The sequence below is a fragment of the Hippopotamus amphibius genome, chromosome 16 (assembly GCF_030028045.1).
Source record: "Hippopotamus amphibius kiboko isolate mHipAmp2 chromosome 16, mHipAmp2.hap2, whole genome shotgun sequence".
Lineage (NCBI taxonomy): Eukaryota > Metazoa > Chordata > Mammalia > Artiodactyla > Hippopotamidae > Hippopotamus > Hippopotamus amphibius.
The window spans coordinates 45,416,987-45,438,195 of record NC_080201.1 but is presented as its reverse complement, the minus strand read 5'-3'; the positions used below and the strand labels follow the sequence as shown (position 1 = coordinate 45,438,195).

At 63.4% G+C, this 21,209-nt stretch overlaps 1 protein-coding gene across 2 annotated transcripts in view; it reads left to right on the top strand.

Annotated features, from left to right (window-relative positions):
* Positions 1–21,209, top strand: part of PEPD (peptidase D) — a 110,043-nt gene that overhangs the window by 83,352 nt on the left and 5,482 nt on the right. The window contains exons 10-12 of one of the 2 annotated variants that reach the window (XM_057712066.1): positions 2,975–3,043; positions 4,482–4,559; positions 14,512–14,660. In XM_057712066.1, coding sequence (XP_057568049.1) covers positions 2,975–3,043; positions 4,482–4,559; positions 14,512–14,660 — 296 coding nt within the window. The remainder of the gene's footprint in view (positions 1–2,974; positions 3,044–4,481; positions 4,560–14,511; positions 14,661–21,209) is intronic. The other variant, XM_057712067.1, reaches the window with a different exon arrangement.

Sequence of the window (21,209 nt, the reverse complement as noted above, 5' to 3'; positions counted from 1 at the left end):
CTGCCCAGCCCCCAGCTTTACGTGGCGGAGGGCTCTCAGTTCTGGCCCCCAACTTGGGTTTGTCCGAGGCCTCCTCACTGTCCCCACATGGCAACGAATGCCAAGGCCTCCAGGTTAGCAAGACTGGCAGCTTCCTCTTCTATTCTGGCCTCACTTTCCTTCCTGAACTATGGACGTAGCTTTGCTTATTACATTTAATCAGCAGCTCTGAGTGTTGGGGGTGGGAGGGCTTCTGGCTGCGTACTCTGCCTTCATCTCACTGTGGCTCTGAGGGGCGGATGGGCAGCTCACGTCGAATTTGGCCGTAGAGCTGTGTCATCAGTAGTCAGGCCCCTCCACTTATGTGTCAGTTGGACCCTCACTTGGCTCACAGTCGCCATATTTTCTGCAAAGGTCTGGCGGGCCTTCGTGAAGCATCCTCGCGTTGCCACCTGGTCCGTGAGCTGAGCCGTGGGAACAGGTGGCTCTGCTGCCGCCGCCGCTGTCTGTCCTCCAGGCATGTTCTTTCCAAGCTCTGATGAGGCTGTGCCGGAGCCTCACGTCGAGCCTGTGGCCCCCGTCTGGGAGCATCCTCACTACCCACCCCTTGAAAATCAGAACTATGTCAGACTCAGGGCTCTGGGCCACTGCACATGTCCCAGAGCTTGGTTGCCTTTGCACATCCATGACCCAGGGCTGAGGTCCCGGGGAGAGGGGCCTCTGAGGTGTGTGAGCCAAAAACAGGGCCCGTCACGTCCGCCTGTTATGCCACCAAAGCATCAGTTTCTCCTCGTATCGTGTCAGACAAGTTCATGAAACAAAGTCAGGTGCTGAAGTCCAGCTTGAAGGACTTAAACCCTTTTAAGGGAGAGTGAATTTCCAGCCTGTGGCGTTTCCCCTCCTCCTTCCAGCTCTTCCTTGTGGGTGCAGGACCCGCGTGGCTCGCGGGGGCGATCCGGGCTGCCGTTTGCAGATGAAAACTGGGTCAGCCGTTCCTTAGTCTGGCGCTTCTGTGAGCCATGCCTTTTACTCTAAAAGGCTTTTTTTACTTAAATGGAAGCCAGGGCATGTGATAAAGGCTGTTTCTACTGAGTAGGTTACAGGGCAGGGAAACACCTGCTGCTGAGACTGGCTGCAGGTGGGGGAACCGAGGCCACCCCATTTCCCAGGCTGCTGTAGAATGTTCCGGTTTGTGCATCCTCTGCCCCTCTGCCTGTCCCCATCACCTGGAGAGCGGCTGCTGCCCCCTGAGGCCTGCTTCTGTCCGGGCAGGGCATCGTCCCCCGAGGCTCAGGGAGCCCCACGGCTCCGTGGCCTGTCGGCGTTCCCCGCTCACCGTGGTGTGCTGTTGAGCAGTCCTGGTGGCTGAGGCCCCAGCGTCTCAGCAAGTGGTGAGGGCCTCGGGGCCCTGACGTGGCTTGGCCATCCGGTGGCCTCGGGGACTGGGGCCGGAGGTGGTGGCAGCCGCCCGAGCGCTCCTGCCATGACTATGGGGGCGTCTGATGCCATACACAGCTTTCCTCACCTCCCCGGCAGTTCCTGCAATCCTTTGTGTTGAGGAAATATTTCACTTGTACCCAATTATCCTGTGAGATTTGTAAAGCAAGTCTGAAAGCTGACTGAATAGAGCAGAACTGTTCCTGCCTAACAACTACTTCATACCCAGTCATAACAATTACACTTAATTTGTGTTTACAGTGCCTGGCAGATTAGACTCCTCCACGCAGACCTTCTCTGAAACAGGCCTAGGACATGCGGGGCAGAACTGCCGCTTAGCGTGCCCACGGGCGGCCTTGGCGTTCTGAGCACAGCCCTGCCCGGGTCGGTGTCCCCTGCCCTGGTCGTCGGTGGGTAGGGTGGGGTCCGCCTGGACCTGCTTCTCACCCGAGGCCACCCAGAAGGCTGGGCCCGAGCTCTTGCCCAGGCCTCGGGGCGGGGGGTGTGAGGGCAGCCCGCCACCGCTGCTCCCTGCGCCAGCTGGGTTCTGCAGAGGCCGGGCCCTTGGAGTGCGGAGTCCCATGCCCAGACCATCTCCCACCCCCCAGGTCCTAGGGTGTATGTGGGGGGAGGGGTCCTGGCCTTTCTTGGCAGCGTGGTCTCCCGAGGGGTCAGCACTGCTCGTGTGGCGTTGATGTGGCGGTCGTCCCCAGGATCTGCCCCAGGGGGCAGGGCAGGGCTGGCTCCGCCTCTGACCTCCTCATGGAGGTCACCCCTGGGCTTGCCGGGCTCTGCTGACATCCGAGTTCCTAGAGGCCTCCCCGGCGCTGGCTCTGTCTGGACTCAGTCTGGGAATGGGCTGCCAGCTACCGGTGGCCTGCTCTGGGGTCTCATCTTTCCCTCCAGACCTTGCTCGTGGCCTCCCCTGCTCAGGGTGGGAGCTTGTCCGGGGGCAACTGCTTTGGTGCTCTTCCCACATAGGGAGAAGCTGGGCCTGCCCCCAGACCCTGCCTCTCTCCCCCTCCCTGGAGCCCGCTCAGCACTGCTCTGTCTGCACCTGGGCCTGCCCCTCAAGCCCGTCCTCCAGGCCAGCGCTGAGTGGCTCCTGCTGTCCTTTCGCCACGCCTCTCCCCGGGGTCAGGCTCAGGGCCCCAGGTGAGTCCAGCACTGGGGCCGGAGGAGCTCTCATCCCTACCTGGCTGTGCATCCAGCCCCTCCTGGTGTGGGAGGCTGGGGCCACTGGAGAAGGGAGTCACAGGGAGACGCTCCCTCCAGCCCTGCAGAAACAGAAGGCCTCCACCGCATCCCATGTCCCCCTGATGGGCCTGAAAGCCTGGGCAGCGCCGTGGCATGGGAAGCGGCGAGCTCCTCCAGCCTTGCTCGCTCTCTGTGTGTCGGTGGCCTATGGCCTCCAGGCTACCAGCCGCAGAGACACGCTGCGGAGTTCGGGCCTGCCTGTGGGCGCAGCTGAGCCGGGCCTGGGCTGAGGATGTGCGTGGGGGCAGGGGGCGTGCGTGCTCTGGTGACTCCGCGCTGACACGTTTTCCTTCCCCCACAGCCTCTTTGAGCACTACTGCTACTCCCGGGGCGGCATGCGTCACAGCTCCTACACCTGCATCTGCGGCAGGTAAGCGGCCTCCTGGGCCACGGGGGAGTGATCACGGGGAGCGGTTGGGGAAAGGGAGGGGACCTCACCATCCTCCCAGCTTAGACGCGCCTGTTAGCTCCACGCCCGAGGCAGTGCCCCCCTAAGCCTAGAAATCGCTCTCCCCGGCTAAGGCTCTGGGAGCAGAGGTTGCTTCCTGCCTGCGCCGGGCGGTGAGGGGAGCCGGCCTGCCCACTGCCGTGCCCTTTGTTCCCGCCTGCAGCTGGCTGCTCCTCCTGGGGCTGGCCTTCCTCGCCCCCTCCGCACAGGCACGCTCCCAGCACGTAGGGACCGGGCCATGACCTCAGGCTGTGATGGCCTCCGTGTGCAGGGGTTGCGAGAGGGGCTGTATCAGTGCAGGAGGCCATGGGGTGGGGGCCGGGAGGGGTGCTGTGTGGGGAACGGCACCGCCGTGGGTGGGTCTGGGGCTCTGTCGCGATTGTGTGTGGCACACTGTGGCTGCGGGTGGGGGGCTCTGTGTATGTCCCTGTGTGCCACCTGCCGTTGGCTGGGTGTGCTTGGAGGCACAGGGTAGAAATGACCCTGAATATAGGGGGAGCTCATGGCCGTGAGTGTGCACTGCTGTGTGTCTTTGAGGGGCACGTCCTGGCTGTGGGTAACCCCCTTGTCCCCCAGGCTCACCCCATCTAGTCTCCCTGTGCTCTCCCCTTGGGTCATCCGGTCTGGCCTCTGCCCAGACAGGATGAAGCCGGCAGCTCTGCTGATGTGCACGTCCTTGGCACCTGAATAATACATGTGAACATCTCAGTCCTTGGAAATGTTCTTCTCTGGTGGATAGAGAGAAAAATCATTATTTCTACTTTTATGATGCCTGAGACTCCCGAACGGGCCCATAAATATTACACCCAGGTGGGGTTTTCTTTTTCCTTTGGACAGACTTAAAAGTCCTTTTTTTCTTAAAGGCATCGCTCATTTGGAAAGTGCTCTCAAGCAGAGCAGTGAGGAGCCACTGGCTCCCTGTCTCTGGCGCTGGCCCGGCAAAACCTCCGTGGCAGCTCCTGGCACAGCCGGGCCCGTCCCACTGGGCCTCCCCTCTCCCTCAGCCGCCAGGAAATAAAGGCTTCTTTGGTCCTTTCCCTGAACCCGCAGGCCCTTGCACCCATGTCAGGCCCACATCCCCAGCCTCAAGGGCACCTGCTCAAGCAGCCCTCAGCCAGGGAGCGGTGCAGGCAGCACCGCTGTGAGCCCAGAGGTTGGCCTCCAGCTGTGTGGCTACAGGATGCCAGGGCCACCTTGCCCTCCACGCCCGCCTCAGGCTGTGGACCTGGTCCAGCCAGCCCTGGGCCTCTGCTGCAGGGTGGACGGCACTGTACTGGCCCTTGGGGCAGGGAAGTGGGGCAGCAGCCCCCGGGCCTGCTGGGTGAGGACGGGCCGTTGACCTCCCCTTGGTACTCTGCAGTGGTGAGAATTCGGCTGTGCTGCACTACGGACATGCCGGGGCCCCCAACGACAAGACCATGCAGGATGGAGACATGTGGTAAGTGAGGCCAGCCCCCGAGCTGCCCTGGTTCTGCATGTGAACGGCGGGGCCACGGTGGGACTCAGCCCCAAAGGCGGCTGACTAGGGCTTCTTGGTCCCACCCTGAGAAGGCTGACCACAGCGAGGTCCCTGCATTGCTCTGGGTCCAGACTTCTCTGCCAAGGCTTTTGGCCTATGTGAAGCCTCCTCTCTAGGACCAAGGAGGCCCTGAGAGAGGCGAGCAGGGACCCTGTGCTGTGGGGGTGAGGCACCACCTCAGAGGGGGGCCTGCACGGTCACCCATCACCCACCACGCTCATATCTCTGGCTCGGCGCCGGGGGCGTGGGTACCTCCGTTAGGAGCAGGGAAGACCCTTAGGAGTCCCCTGCCCTCTGAACCTGCCAGCTCCTGCCTCAGGACCCCTTGGCATGAGCGGCCATCCATTCAGGAGGTCAGAGGTGGTGCTTGGCCCTCGAGGCTGTTTGCAGGGCTTTCCTGAGCACAGTTTGATGTGCTCACTGCTCCTCGTGGAGCTGTGACTAAGCAGCTATGGGCAGGACCCACAGCCTGCAACCCTCTGGTGGACTCTGCCCAGTTGGCGGAGCCGCAGACCCTGCTCCCAGACCCCCGGTGTGTAGGGCTCTTACTGGGCATGCGCCCCACCTCTCTTGGGCAGCCACTCTGGCCTTGGTGGGGTCCTGTGGGCGCCTCATTGACCCGGACTGGCCCCGTCCTCAGCTCATAGGCACTCGCACTCCCCCCATCCTCTCCACCACCCAGATGTTGGGCAGGGCCAGTCCAGGCTGCCACGGGCTCCTGAGAGCCGCCCAGAGGCCACCAGCCCCGCGGGGCCACCTGTCTTGGCCTGCAGACATCTTGCTGTGGTCACGGACCCGCACGTGAGGGCGGGAGGGATGCGCACCGTCCCGCCTGGTCCCTTGGTGCCTTTCCCTCCCACTGCTGAGGCACCCGAGCCAGGCTCCACCATGCTGCTTCCCGCCAGCGCCGTGCCCCCCTCCTGGGTCGTACGTGTGCCCTGCTAGGCTCCGTCCCCGAGCGGGCATGCCTGCAACACTGGCCAGGACCCAGCCTCACACAGGGAGTGGGGGAGCCTGCGCGCAGGGTTCCCTGGCCCACAGCCATCGGGGGATGTGAGCCAAGAGACGCCCAGTTCTGAGCAGCCCCTGCCCAGTGTTTTCAGAAACTCACCCGAGCCCAGGGTGCCCCTGCCACAGGCACACCAGGTACCCACTGGCTGTGGTGTCCACTCACCCAGGGTCCGTAGCTGGATGGGATGTTCTGGCTCAGGCCCCTGTTGGCAGGAGCCCAGCTCAGCCTTCTAGGAGGAAACAAAGCCTCTTAGTTCCCTGTCTGAGCCTCAGTTTACTCTGTCGGTGGAGCTAGCACACAGCACTCGGCCCTGTGCCCGGCGGCCGCAGGGATGCGTCGACACAAGTGCTGGGTGGACATGCGGTCTCCCAGGGGCCTGGGCCAGCAGGACGAGGACGGAAGCACACAGAGGGCGACACCCAACGTGGACACAGAGACCCTTGCCACTCACTGCAACCCACTCACCCCCAGAGTGTCTAACGCCTTTCCTGGCATAGGGGCCCAGGGCGTGCAGCAACTTGGACAGGGTTCTCCCCTATGCCTGGCGCTGGGGACAGCGCTTTACGTAGATTCGCTCACCTTGATCCCACGCAGTGGGCATCTTCCCCTTCCCTCACCACCATCCCCCCCCAGGTGTAGGCAAGGTCACTGAGGCACAAGGAACGTCCAGGTGCAGAGCCAGAGGATTGGGGATGGGGTCAGCTGCCCCTGGCTTGACTCAGCTGGAGACTAAGGAAAGTAGAGGGGCCTGCCCTTTGGCGGCCCCAAAGGAAGACCACCTGGTGTCTTCAGGGACTTACGCTTCCTGGAACCTTTCCTAACACTTTTGACTCTGCGGCCCCTTCTGGCTGGGCCAAGATGTGGGAACCCGGTCCCCAAGCAGAGGGAGACCCCAGCCCACGCCAGCAGGCCCCGGCTGCCGCTGTCGGAGGGCCCTGTGGCAGAGCCATGTGGCTCCCAGTCTTCTCTGTGAGTTTGGCACAGCCCAGAGGAAGCGGCTGCTCCTCCTCTCTCCTCTTTATCTCTCCCAAGAGAGTCCTCCCCCCAAGAGAGGCTGGTTCCGGGGGCCCCTGACGCGGTGGGGCCTGGCTGAGCAGGGGCGCCGTGCAGCAGGCCTCCTGCACACGTCCAGATATCGTGGCCTCGACCCTCCTGGGCAGCCTGTGGCATCTGTGTCTCCTGGTTGCAGCTTTAGAAACAGGAGTGATCCAGGGAATCCCATAGATGTTAACGCCAAGCCCAAATTGGTGATTTTATTTTTCTAGTGCTAACTTTGAAACATAGCCAGTAGAATAATTATGAGTTTATTATAGTCAATTTATTATGCAGCATTTAGAACAACATGTTTTGTTGATTACTGCTACTGCCAGGTTGCTGGCGGCATTTATAATCCATTGTTTTATTGAAATTGATCTGCCGAGCGCCCACTGTGTTTGGTAAATAATAAATCACTCTGTTATCCCAACATAAAAGTCATGGTACTTCATCAGAGGATATGAAACCAAACTAGGAGCACAGTGCAGAATCTTCCCTGAGGCTGAGTGTCTCTCAGAGCCGTGACTGTTTTCCAGGTGCCCATCGGGTGGTACCCTCTGGGTCTCCGTTCCTTGATGTTCCTTGATTTAGGAATGGGGCTGTTCAGGGGCCAGAGCTGGTCCAGGGCGGTCCGACGGCTGGAAAAGGTGGGGGGGGGTGCCGGGGCGGCCAGCCCGTCCCGCCTCTCTCCCTCTGGGCCTGGACAGGTCGCGGTGACCACGCACACGAGGCCCCCGGTGCACGTCCCTGCCCTCCCCTTCGCTCGCTGGGTGGCCACCCCGCTGCCTTGGTTTCTCCATCCATCGCTGGGGGAGAGACAGCACCCAGCTCTGGGAGGCCTCACAAATAATAAGGACAAAGCATTGAGTATGGAGCCTGGCACGGGTGGCCCCGGCAAGAGAGCTGCAACACGGCGGCATCCCCAGAGCCAGCAGCGCACCTGTGCCCCTGAGGCCTGCCTTCTGGCAGCTGCTTCCAGGACAGAGACCGGGGACAAGAGCCACCAGCAGAGCGTGAGCCGGGGACAGCTCTCAGGTCACGGGGTCGATAGCCCTGTGTGTGTAGCCCCCAAACCGTCCTCGCGGTGTGTGCCGGGTGGAGCACATACAGGGCCCCATCCACTCCCCTTTCCGTCCAACACCAGGCACTGCCCAGGCGCTGGGCCGGGAAGCTGGGGACTGTAAGTTAGACGAGGTGGTTCTTACTCCACGTCAGACGCGTCACCCGAGGACTGAGAAGAGGATTTTGAGGACCACCCCTCACACCGTGCCAGCCCTCGGGCCCCTCCCCGTTCCTCCCGGCTGGACGTTGCCCCTCTTGCTCCTGGGGTGGGGAACTGGACTTGGATGTGCCTCAGGTGCCCACAGCCCTCCCTCTCGGCTGGCTCGGAGGCCCAAGACCTCTGTGGGGCCTCCTGGGGCTTTGCTGTTGCCTCTGAGAGCGCTTTCCTGCTGCAGCCCTTGGGGTTCACCATGAACCCCATCACCAAGGCGCTGTCCTAGAGAAGCCGTGAGTTGTTTTCTGTTTTCATTTGAAGGCAAAAGCAGGCAGACCTTCTAAACCAGGGTAACAAAACTGTGCCTCACTTCTCATTAATGCCCTTCCCGAGCTCACCTAGGGGACGGCGTCCGAAGTCATCAAAGGCCCTTCCTGGGTGAGAGCTCCAGAAGACCCCTCCCCATCCAGTCATCCCTGACACAGTGGCGGTGAGCTCAGCTGTGCCGGGGGTGACCATCTGCTGAGCCCTCGTGCACTGCCCTGTCCTCCCAGAACCAGCCTGGGCTTTGGAAGCCGGAGTCTCCAAGGGGGGGGGGAGGCACCAAGGGCTGGTACCCTGCCCGTGGGCTACCAGGGAGCACTGCTGTCCCCAAGGAAGCAGTGCACCCAGAGTTGGATCCACTCTTGTGCTAGACTCCCCGCCTCCCCTGAGCCCAGCAGGCACACCCCAGGGCAGAGGTGGGGAGGGTCCAGGGTCTGCCTCCAGTGGGCTCTGATTTGGAAAACAGCTGTGGCACCTCTCCTTACCTGGTACCACCTCCCTCTCCCACCATCTGATCAGGTGGCGGGGTGGGTGGCTTTGGGGGTAAGGTACCCTTTGGCCTCTCTCAGAACCTTCTAGATGCCCCAGTCAAAGGATGCCCAGGCCTGGGTTGCCCAGCTGCAGGCAGGATGTGGCTGGTGGGTGGCGAGCCGGACCTCCCGGCACTGGCCAGCAGAGGGCAGCGTTGCCTCAGGACATGCTGGCCGGGCTCATCCCTGCTGGCTGTGGTCTCTGTGCCCTGGGGCGTGGGAGGGACCGGCCAGCCCAGTTAGTAGGGGAGATGCCTGTCCCAGCCCCACTCTCAGCAGCCAGCCTGTGTCATCTCCGCTCCTTCCCTGTTGGATGAGGGCCTCTTCTGTCTCCTTGCCCCAGTGATGGTCAGCCTGAAGCCCCAGCCTTGCCCTGCGGACGGACAGAGGGCTGACAGCTCACCTGGACCAAAGCCCAGAGAAATAAGGGCTACCGATTTCCTCTCAGGGAGGCCCCAGAAAACACCCAAAGTGTCACTGGCGTGTGGGTGTTACGTGCTGCTGCTCCCCGAGTCAGGGTGGCGTCAGACCCTGTCTGCAGGGCTGCCAGAGCTGCCCCGTGCTTTCCTCCCGTGGGAGAGGAGCCAGGCCCACAAGGGAGCATGGCCGGGGCAGCTCTCTCCCCACCTGGCAACCCCGCTTCTGCCACCGGCACCAGTCCCAGCCGGCTCCTCCCTGCCCTTCTCTCCAGTTAGTTCCCTGTTCATCCCACAGGTTTCATGTGGACTAGACGTTAGTTTAAACTGCTTGGGAGGCTCACCCCCACCTCACCCCCTCCATCGCAGCGTGCCTGGGGCAGCAGCCTGCGTCTCCGTCATAGACGTCCTGCCCTCACCCCTGCGGGCTGTGGGTTCCCGCTGCTCGCCCAGGGCCCCAGCAGCCCCCGTGGCATCTCTGGGGTGCCTTGGGCAGGGATGGGATGATTCTGCCCGCTCCTGGAGGCCCCTTGGTCTGCTGTCTGTCTGGCATCTGTGCTGCCGCCCATGGAGGGGCGCAGTCATGCCTGGGGCTCCTCCCCAGCTGACAGAGGGGCCGCGTTGAGGGACCTCCGAGCCCCCCTCCTCCTGGTGCCTGAGGCCTCGATCCGCTTCAGGGAGTGAGTGTCAGCTCCAGGTGCAGCTCCCTGATGCCAGGCCCAGCCCAGACCTGCCCCCCGCCCCACCGTGCTGTCTTCTCAGAGGACAGCTCAGCAGTCACCAGCCAGCTCCCATCCTGAGGATGGGAGGGTCTTAGGACATGCCCCAGTCCTGGGGGCAAGAGAACACTCTTCAGCAGGTCACCGGCCATGGTCAGCTGTCTGTCCAGATCAGTGGCCGTGGCCTTCCACCTGCCATCCAGGTTGAAGCAGCCTTTACGTCCTACGCCAGGACCATGCACGCAGAGGTGCCTGGACGATAACCAGGCACCCTCGCCGTGGGGTCCGTTCTGTGTTGTCTGTTTGTGCTTCTTCCCCGCGTCCCACACAGCTGACGTCACAACCCACAGTGTGAAAGCACCAGTCCAGACGGCCCGGGTGCTCGCAGAAACCCCGGGACACCGCTTACCGAAAAGTGGAACGAAGCATGTGCTGTGCGCGTGACACCGACTCACTGGCCTCCCCCGCGGAGGCCACCGCCCTGACGCCCAGCCCTCGCCCCACGGTGCTGTGGCGACAGCAAGCCCTGGGGTGGGTGGCTGCTGTGTCCCACCCACAGGCCGGACCTTCCTGGGGACGTGGCCCTCCCTGGTGCTCCGCTTCTCCCCACATCATCCTTAGAAAGGTAACAGCGGTTCCATCCAGACACAGGAGGCCCGTGCCTGCTCTTGTCACTATGTGTGCTGGGGATTGCTGGCTCTGGGGGTCCTGGAGCTGGTTGACTGGGTGACTTCCCCTGTCTACCCGGGCCCTACGGGAGCAGCTGTCCCGTGACTGGGTTGGGGAACAGGGACGCCCAGAAGGCACTGGGGAGAGATCAGCTTGGTGAGGGAGCCTGCAGGGCTCCATGTGGTGTCCTTTGGCGCCAGCCTTGTCACACCTGGGGCTCGGCACTTCACCAGAGGTCTGGCTGGGAGCCGGTGGGTGGCCCGTGGGCCTGGTCTGGCCTACAGCAGACAAACGGGAAAGTTACCGGTATGCCTTCCTCTCTGTCTCACGCTGAGGTCTGGAGGGAGGCAGGAGTTTCCTGCAGCTCAGAAATCCCCCAGCCTGGTCTGGAACGCAGACTGGGGCTGGTGCAAGTTGGGGTCTGAAATGCTGCCGCCGCGGTGAATAGGTCTTTGGGTGAGTGCACGTGCGCACACGTGCACTGGGCCTGTCTGGGGTGAGAGGTAGCTGAGAGCAAAGCAACAGCCCTGGAGATTAAAATGAAGCTGCAGCCTGCATACGCAGTGGCCCTCGCCCTGCAGCGTTTCCCCAAAACTCTCCCCGGGCCTCACATCACTGGCTGAACCATCTCATAGGCCTTGTGCCTGCAGTGGGGCCGAGGGGACCGAGGGGGGCCTGGGGAGGGCCTGGGTGGGCCGGTGGTGGCAGGTAGCCCGGGCCTGAAGCTGCCCAGGAGGAGCCAACGGAAGACAGAACCTCTCATCTGAGCCAGAAATGGAACCAAATGAACACATGTGAGGAATGAGACGCCAGCATGTTGCTCGGAGATGTGTAACATCTCCCCAGATGGCTTAGATTATCACACGCGTTCACTCGGCCAGAGATGGTCGGGTCCCCGGTGGGTGTCCCCAGGCAGCCGGGGAGGACGGATCCTGCGTTCTCGGTGGAGCCAAAGTATGAGCGAATTCTCCATCATCAGCGTGCGTTCAGAGGACGGATGGAGTGGACACAGAGGAGCTGGGGGACGTGATTTATAAAAGCGATGGCTTTTATCCCTGGCTTCCAGAATAGCTTGAAATCTGAATAATGTATACATGTAGGAACTCTGAGGGGGATTTTAAAAAAAAAGAAAAAGCAGAAAAAGATAGGGAACTGAGAGCACAAAAATAGACGTCAACCCCGTGCCCGAGCGTCGCTGGGCAGGATGGAGCTGGCCAGCTGGGTGTACACTTCCTTCTCCAGAAAGCGGATGATTTTAAGACCAAGAATACAGCCGACGTTTTCTAGAATCTGAACAATAAAGCCAGACGGAGGAACTCCAGGCACCCATCTTCCCGTGTTTTTGAGAAGTTGGTCAGGAGTCTTGGCTGCCCCGGGGAAGAGTCCTGTTTTCACTGCTCCGGATGACTGCGGCATTTGGCGTGCTCTTGTGGGCTTCCTGGCTTTTTAAATAGTTTAATTTCTGTTTTTCTTTGAGATCTGCACTGTCTGATAAAACTTTCTGCCTGGGGGTGCTGCTACAGGTCGCCGTCTGATGTGGTGGCCCCCAGGAATCCGTGTCCCCACGCCCCTGGCTCTGTCCTGTCTGCTCGGGCCATTCTGAATCAACAAACCACAGACCATTTTCCTTTGTCGCGCCTGAGGAGCCCAAATGAGAACGCTCTGCTCCCTGGGTGAAGCAGGGCCACGGCCCCATGCGGTTCCACTCCCTAGACCTGCCTTGCACGCTGGCCCTGGAGGACGCGAACCTGCAGCGGTGGTGGCGTCACATCGTAAAAGTGGAAGAACTGAGGCCCTGAAGGCTGAGTGCCGGAGCCGGGACAGGAGAGCCCACCCCCGGGCTCTGAACTGCTGACGCCCGACTTGGGACTTTGCTGGACCCGTGTTCAGAGCCTTGGTCTCCCTGCAGTTTAGGGAAACCAGCTGGGGGGTGGGAGTGGGGGGGGGGCGCGACGTGCCCCGGGCAGGAGTAAACCTGCAGGCAGCTGTCAGCCCAAACACCCCGGTGCATCTGGGGCCTCCTGGAGAGCAGATGCCTGGGAGTGTCTGCTCGGGGCCTCTCGCTGTTTCATCCTTGGTTCCCACACCAGGCCCGGCGGGTCCCCCCAAGTGAGGCCCACGTTCCCCCTTCCGTTGGCCCGCCCCAGGCAGGGTCCCCCAGAGTCTGTGATTTTGACCCAACCCGAAGTCCCCCTGCCATGCCAGTGGGGCTCTTCCCCCGCCCGCTGCAGATCACCTGAGTTGTTATCTGGTGCTTTTTGCACTGTTGACACTGTTTATGGTGTTTTGCAATCGGAAAAAAGACAGGAGATTAAAAAGTGCCCAACTGGGGACTTTGGATTCCAGCAGAGCATCTGGGGATCCCGAGCATTCTCAGTTTTCCTTTAAAAACCTGTTTCTGTGGAGTCCCTGGTGCTGCCATCAGGCCGCGTGGCCCAGCTCCTTGCTCCACTTGTAGAGCCCGTTGCTCGGGGTCGGCGGTCCCCAGAGACAGGCACACAGGCAGCTTCTGGGATGTTGGTTGAGCCGTCACGTGTACCATGAGAACCTGGGCTTGGGTGAGAAGCCCTTGTCTTGGAAGGCGTGCCTCTGCCCCCCAGGCTCCGGGTTGCCAGGATCTGTGCGGCTGCAGGCTGCCCCCCACGGGGCAGAGCCAGGCGCGGAGCGGAAAGCCTCCCACCACCTCCACCCCACCCGGTGCTTGTGGTCCCCTGGCCTTGAAGACACAGCAGGGGCCTGGGCCTGAGGCTGGACTGATTGTTGCTCAGGCGGTTTTGTCACCGTCAGCGTCGTGACTTGGCCCTGACCCCGTGATGGGGTCAGGGGGCTGGTGGGTCCCTGCTCTGTGCCCTGCTGGGGTGGGACAGGATGGGGAGACCCCTCCGTCTGGGCACCCCACTCCTCTCAGCGTGGGTCACCCAGGGGGAGCCAGGCTGGGACCCAGCAGCCCCTCGTTTATTTTGTCTTTTCTCACCGTGCGGGGTGCGTGGGGCCGGATTCTTACCTGCCCTTGACCAGTGGGGGCTGTGAGCGCACAGTCAGGCAGCAAGGGTGTGAGAGCAAGGCTCACCCCCCTCGCTCCCGGCCCTGCCGCGCTGGGGCCCTGTCCCAGGGTGTCCGGAGGGCAGGCTCAGCTGGCCCGTCCTCCTGACTCAGCAGCTTGCCTGCCTGTCCCAGCACCGTCCTGCCTCTGCTGGCTCCCCGCCCCAGCTTCTTTCCTCCCACTGTCCGCTCCCGCCTTCTGTGCGTCCTGGTCTCCGCTCTCCGAGCTAGGGATGCCGGGGGCCCAGTGGCCCCCGCGTCGGGCCCCGGCAGAGCACGCTGTGCCACCCCAGTGGGGAGAGGGCCGCACTCCTCTGGCCAAGGGGACCCCAGAGCTGGAGCAGAGCTGTCGACTGGGTTTTCACGGGGACACGGGGACCTGCAGGAAGCAGGCACTGCGGCTCAGCCCACGTCTTCTGTCCGATGGTGCCTCTGTCCCACAGCCCCGTTCCGCTCCCACGAGCATTGCCTCGTGGGCTGCAGCGGCGCCCCTGCACTGCCCCAGCTGTGCAGGGTCGCCCTGGGAGGGGCTGTTAGAGTGCCCATGTGGAGACCAGGTGGCAGCTGTGGGCCTGGGGACATCTCTGCCCCTCCCTCACGGAGGCCCCACAGCCCAGCACCCAGAGGCCTGGCCAGCCGAGGCCCGGACAGTGAGGTGCGTGGGCAGCGTCCCTCCCCCCGGCCTTCCGGCCCAGGAGTCGGAGGGCTCCCGGGATGCCCTGTGGCTCCTTTGCCTCTTGTGCACCAGGAGGAGGCGGCAGGGTCGGAGGGCCCCAAGCTGCTGCCTGCACGGGCCGTGTCCCGAGACACCTCCCGTTCAGTGGCCTTGAGTGCCAGGCGACGGGGAAGCGTGGCTGGGGGGGGGGCCCCAAATGTCCCGCTGGCCTCACGCGCCGCTCTCCCTGCAGCGTGTTCGACATGGGCGGTGAGTATTACTGCTTCGCTTCTGACATCACCTGCTCCTTTCCCGCCAACGGCAAGTTCACCCCGGACCAGAAGGCCATCTATGAGGCGGTGCTGCGGAGCTGCCGGTCCGTGATGAATACCATGAAGCCAGGTGAGGGCAGGGGTGGGGCCTGCGGGGAGGACCACCTGGCGTGGGGATGCAAGTGGCAGGGCGCCTCTGAGAAGCAGGTCGCGCACTCTGCAACCTGAACCTATTGCCGCCTCTCGTGCTCAGCCAGGAAGGCTCCAGATCCCAGCGGGTCCCCAGCATCACCCCTGGGAAAGGGGGCTGGCCACCAGGCGGGAACAGAGCTGGGGACCGGGGAGCTCAGCCCAAGGTCACCCCATATCCCATCCAACCTTTTCCACCTGCACGTCTCTCTGTCCACATGGCCACTGGGATGTCACCATGTCCTCTGCCCTGTCCCAAAGCAGAGTCTGTTCCAGGGAGGGCCTGGCAGCTCGGACACTGGCCTCTGGTTGGGCGTGGAGCACCCTGGTGCAGGGCTGCTGGCTGCAGCTGGGTTGGCAGGAGCTGAGTGTCTCTCCAGTGTTTGGGGAGTGGTGAGCAGAGGCTGCGGGGCCGTCTGAGGACCTGGCATGACAGACCTTGAAGGCTGGACTCTGAGTTCACACGGACATCAAGGGGACTGTGGCAGGCAGGCTTGTATCCCTCCAGGGAGCTTTTATTTACAAAGAGAAAAAGAAGAAAACATCCTGAGCCCCCAAACCGTAAGGCCCCTCACAGGCCCAGAATCTGACAGCTGGGTGCGCGGCCCCTGCGGCCCCGTGGCAGGTTGTTGGCGGCCACGTGCTGGTGTGAGGCGTCCTCTGCAGCTGCCGCCTTCAGAGGAGGCAGATTGTGAGCCGGGGCCCACCAGAGGCCGGGGAGCCGCGGAGGGGCGATGGGCCCGCACCCTCCCTTGTGCAGCAGGAGCAGAGCTTGGTGATCCGATGAGTCCAAGGATGAGGAACTCAGATACACCCCGAGAGGGAGGCAGGGAAGGAAACCCCAAAGCTGAGCTCCTAACGGCTGACCGTGTCAACAAGACTTGCCTGGTGTAGAGGCTGGGGAAGAAAACAGAATCTTGTGCTAGTTGTGTTTAAAAAAGCAGCAGCCCCGTCTAGGTAGGGATTAATACAGACACCTCCAGGACGTAGTCCTGCATGAAGACAGAGACGTGCAAGAGGGGGTGGCTGGGGGACCCCCCTTTGTGAAAAAGAGAGGGCGGTAAAAACATGGATTCACGTGTGCTTGTAAGTCCACGGAGGAGGTGCAGGAAGGGGGCCAGATGGACGGACAGGGTGGGACGTGGGGAGGAGGGAGGGTGTTCCCCAGGAGCCTTTTTATACTTTTTTGACCTTTAAACCCCGGAATGTATCACCTGTTACCTTATAAAACCCAGCCTGTGTGGAGCAGTCACCCAAGCACGGGGCATCTCCTCCTCCTCCCTTGACACCCTTGCTTTACCCCAGGGAGAGAAGGAATAGAAGGTTCTGCTCAGCTCTGAGCATTAGTAATTTCAGTGATAAGCATTTCAGGTGCAGGAAAAGGTTTGGGCCTGTGAGAGTGGGTGGAGGTGCATGGCCCCTGAGGGAAGCGCTCCTCTGGGTGAGCCCGTGACCCCTGTGTACCCACGCCCCATGGCAGGTCCCTCCGGGAGTGTGGAGCGGGCCTCCATGGACCCAAGCCTGGCGCCAGGCTGTGGTGCAGAGGGCTGGAGGGCTGCTGCCACACTCCACACTGGAGACCAGGGGGCGGGCAGAGTGAGGCCAAGGCCTGGCGGTGGTTGGCGGGGAAGGTTGGTGGGATGTCGGGCACGTACGGATTTGGAGGGACAGTGTCTCCCCTGGAGCTCCAGGCTTCATGCCTCTGGCACTGCTTAGCGCCATTCCTGTGCTGAGACGGCGGCTGTGGCCAAGGCCTGACCGACCCCACCCACCCACCCACCCACCCACAGGAAGACCTGCTGCCTGGGGAGGACCTGGGTGGCGCCTCCCCAGCTGGTGTCCTGGCCCGTTCAGTCGGCCAACAGAGCGACCCCAATCCTGCCCAGAGAGTGACCGGACCCACAGGCAAGTCCCCAGGGCCACACGTCGCACGAAAAGGGCCTGGTACGCAGTCCTGGCACCGAGGTCCTAGGGGGCCGCCTGGCCATGTCACTTTGGGGTCCGTTATAAGGCTTCAGGCCCAGCCAGGCCAGGCTCCGCTGCGCCAGTCCCTGCAGACTGTGCGGCAGGCCTCCCGCAGCACACGGTGGGGCATAGGTCTGGCCTCCACTGGGGCCTCAAGGTTCCCTTGTGTGGGGGGATGGAGCACAGCCCCCACGGCGGCCCCCGCACATCCCACGCCCCGTACTTCAGGACGGTGATGCACAGTTCCCTGGGGGTCTCGTGGTGCAGGCCCGGCGGGATGGCGGCCCTGTGCCCACAGAGCTGCTCCCAGAGGGGGGCAGGTCCCCTCCCCATAGCGGCTCGGAGGTCATGGCCAGGTCAGCCCCGTGCCCTGTCCTGGCGGAAATGCCCCTGGTTTGTGGGTTCAGCTCCTGGGCCAAGACAAACACCCGCTGAGACGGCACGACTGCTTCCTGAGCCTTCCAGGGAAGAATAAGTAAAGACGGCCGGGGCCACAGCAAGATGCCCAGAGGAGAGGCAGGGACCAGTGCTTGGAGCGCACACAGATCCTGGGGTACGGCCCCGGGATTGAGGAAAGCAGGCCTGGGGTCAGGGCAGGGAGCGACCCTCGCTGCCACTCAGAGGCAGCCCGAGAAGGAGGGCTGCGCTCCCTCGGGGGGCTGCACGAGGGTGGCGGGGGCAAGCCAGGCAGCCGCGGCACCTGGGAGAACGCCGCCCTCACGGGCCCCACAGGCGGGGGGGCAGCAGCCCCGTGCCGGCCCCTGGCTCGGTGCCGTCGGAGCTCTCCGAAGCTTCCGTGTCAGGGCAGGTGCCCACCCCACACCCACCTCCCGTCTCTGCGGGCGCCCCGGAGCTTGCGGATGGGACCCCAGCCCCCTGAGGGGAGGAGGTGCAGCGGGGAGGGCTAGGGCCAGAGCTGGGGTGTGAGCCGGCCGCAGCCGCGGGCAGACTTCCGTGGTCGGGGTGCCTTTGCCGGCGCCGCCTCCCTCCCTGGCGGGGACAGGGGCTGCAGCCGCTGGACTCCCCTCAGGCCTCGTCGCCTTAGAGATGGTGTGGAACGCAGGGGTCCAGCGGACAGAGGTACGGGGACAGCGCATCGTGCAGACCGTGGGCCCCTCTGGCAGAAGCCAAGACGGGGAGGGCCCTGTGTCCCCCCTCTGGCCTGAGAGGCTCCCCCGCTGGCTGCGGGGCCGTGGGTGAGTTCCCGCCTTTCCTGGCCTCTCCGCCAGGGAGTGGGGGCAGGGACCACGCCGAGCCCTCGTGAGGCAGTCACGCTTACCTCAGCATCCAGGCACCCGCGGCCCGGCCGCGTGCTGCCCCTGCCCTTCTGCAGGGTGCGTGGGCCCCCAGAGGGCCGGGCAGCAGTCAGGGCTGTGTGGTGGGGTGGACGGGAGCCCCTCGGCCCCGCGCCTGTGCGGCCTGCCAGACAGTTCCCTGCAGCCCTCGGGGCCTGCCCTGGAACCCCAGCCCCGAGCCTTCCCTCCCGCACCCCCAGGGCCTGGCGCGCAGTCATCCCCCGAGGGCCGTTGTCTTCCGATGAAGTGATTGAGCTCTTTGTCTGGATGGGCCTGCGAGGATGTAGCTCCAGGGGCCCTCTGCTGCCTTCCTGGCTCGGCTCAGGGCCTCAGAGCCCCCAGGGCTGTCACGCTCTGGGCAGGAGGCCTCCGGACAGGGATGGATGTGGGGGCTGCGAGGAGCCGGCCCCGCGGCAGGCCCAGCAGGCGCCCGGCCCATCAGGGGAAGGTGTGGTCTGAGGGGGGCCAGGTGGGCAGGGAAGACCAGCCCGTGGCTTGGGGCTGCTCTGGGTACATAGCGGGGCCTGGGCTCCGCGACTTCAGTTCCTTTGAGCCAAAAGGCCGGTGGTGTGGTGCAAACCCAGATGCTGTCCTGCCACCCTGGGGTCTGAGAGCACAGAGGCACCAGGTGGGGCCTCGGGCCCTTGAGGTCACAGCACTGGCTGCGAGAAAGCCACGAGGGAGGCCGGCTCCCGGTCAGGCCACACGGCTACCAGGCGCAGAGCAGGGCACGGGCCCCGCCTTCTCAGAGTTCAGAGGCCATGACCTGCTGTGGCTGTGCCAGCGTGCTTAGCTCTGGCAGCACAGGAAGGGGTAATCAGGGAGGGCTTCCTGGAGAAAGGCTCAACACAGGCCCACAGGAGGAACAGGAGTGAGACTGGGAAGGCGCGAGCCCCGGAGAGGGGTCCCAGCTGAGGAGGTGCCAGCAGTCAGGAGTGGGTGAGGGATGCGGCTGGAGTGGGAAGCCGGGCCGAGGCGCTCAGGGCTCTGTCCTCGGGGCAGGGGCTGGCCTGGTCTGACCCGTGTTCTAAAGAGATGGCCTGGTGTCCTGGCCTTGCGCAGGATGCCGTGGGGGTGAGGCACTGAGAGGACTGGGGAGGAACCAGGCAGGAGAGGTGGGGGCCCACAGAGGCGCCGGGTTCAGGAGATGTTTTGGGAAGATGGGACGAGATGGGGTGCTTGCTGGAGGTGGGAGGTGGGCAGGGCAGATGACACCCAGTTTCTGCAGTATGATCCCCAGCGTGGCGCCCCCAATGTGAGCAGGCTTGGGGGACCGCCGGTGCCCCTGGCTGGACGTGTGGGCTCAGAGGCGCCTGCGGGCTGCAGAGGCTGAAGAGCCCAGGCATCGGGGCGTTAGGCGGGCAGGGAGGCCCTCTGGCCTGTGCCCACGCCTGCAGCCTAGCCCAAGGACAGTAACCTCCACACACTTCAGGGGCCCCTGCCCTGGCCATGGGTGTCGTAACCACCATCCGGGCCAGACACTGGGGCCAAGTTGCTGGAGGTTTAATCACTGTCACAACCCTAACCACACACAGGCAGAAACTCCCACTCCTCCCGGCCAAGAGAGCTGTGTGCAAGGCCTTCCCCAAGGGTGTGCAGGAGAGGAAGACTAGAGGCGCCGTGGGGACCGCTGGGGCCTGCATGTCCAGCCCCCACGAGGGGCCACGAGGACAGGAGGAGAGCCGAGCTGCCAGCGTGCAGCTTGATTTATACCTGATTCCCACTCTCTGCCGAGACCGCAGCCCCGCTGTGGAAGTTAGCCAGGTTTGCAGTCAGGCTGCTTCCCGGGCCTCCCTCTTGGCAACCGGAAAAGGGCCTGCCCAAGAGAGAGGGGGCTGCCCTGGGGCTGGGGCATCGGCCCTTCCTCGGTCCCACGGGCCAGGCTGAGTGCTGGGAGCCGAGTTCGCAGGGCTGCTCGGGGGCTCTTCTAGGCCCAGAGTCCCCGGGCGGGAGCAGGCCTCAGGAAAGAGGGTGCTGCACGCCTGCCCCTAAACCGGCAGCCACCCTTCTGGTGGAGAGACCGCAGAAGCAAGTCAGCACACCTGTCCGGGGATCAAGGTGCATGGAGAGGAGTAGCCGGGAGAGCAGAGAGAATGACACTGGAGGGGTGGGTGTCACGCCAGGAGGGGCTGACGTTTACGCTGAGCTCAAGAATGAGGAGTCACAGGCCAGCTGGGTCTGCAAAGGGCTCGACGTGCAGAGCCCTCTATGTGCTTCTGTGACAGAGGTGGCCTGTGACAGAAGGTAACAGGAGGAGGTCAGGGTGGGTGGGTTGCTCTTAGAAAAAGAGCAGTGGCCAGGGCTGCGGCAGGCTTGGCTGGTGCCCCAGGAACGTGGTGAATGTCAAGTGTGGAACCCAGGGTCTGGCTGGCCACAGGTGATGGATGAACCGTGGCTAATGACAGTTTTGGGGGGATTAGTGAGCTGGTCCTCTAGTAGGTGCCAGAGCCTCTGCAGCCAGCTTTCTGGGGCCAGCGTTGTGGCCCAATTTGAAAAAGGAGGCGTCTGAGGCTCCTGGAGGTGAAGGCTTGCCCAGGTCACACAGCAAGTGAACAGCCAAGCTGAGACCCAGTTACCCAGGTCTCCGTTTCAGGATGCCAGACGGTCAGAGAAAAGCACCCTCAGGGGTGCGGACCTGGCCCCCCATGCTGATGTCGTCGTCACCAGGCTCTGGACCCCAGGACGCCACCCCCACTTCGTGGGCAGGTAGAACGGGGCTGGACTCCAAGGAGGCTGTGTCTCGGGACAAGACGGCACCCTCCACCCTTGGCCTCCCTGCGTCTTGGGCCAGGCGCTGGCCGCTGCCCTGTGCGCTAGCCAGGGTGCAGCTCTGCCCGCTCAGAGCCTGCTTCCTGGGGATCCAAGGTGTTGGATCAGCCCCAGGCCTGCAGCCAGCCCAAGACCCCCAGCCATGGGCCCACTGTCTCTGGCAGGGAAGGGGCCCCCACATGGGGGAGTGGTGCCCGGCAAGATGATCTGAGAGGGGAGGCCTGTGTCCCAGCACGGGTTCTCATCTCCCTTTACCCCCTGGGCCCATCATCTGCCCTCTGCCAGCCACAGGCGTTCAGACCCTGGGGGCCCAACCCTCACCAGCGCAGGGTCCAACAAGGCCCCTCAGGGGGTGGGTTCCCAGTGCTCCCCTCTTGCAGCCGTGATCATCAGGGCTGCGCCCCACGAGGAGAGGGCCGCGGGGACTGGCACTGGCCACGCTCTCTGGGTGCAGGTCCTGG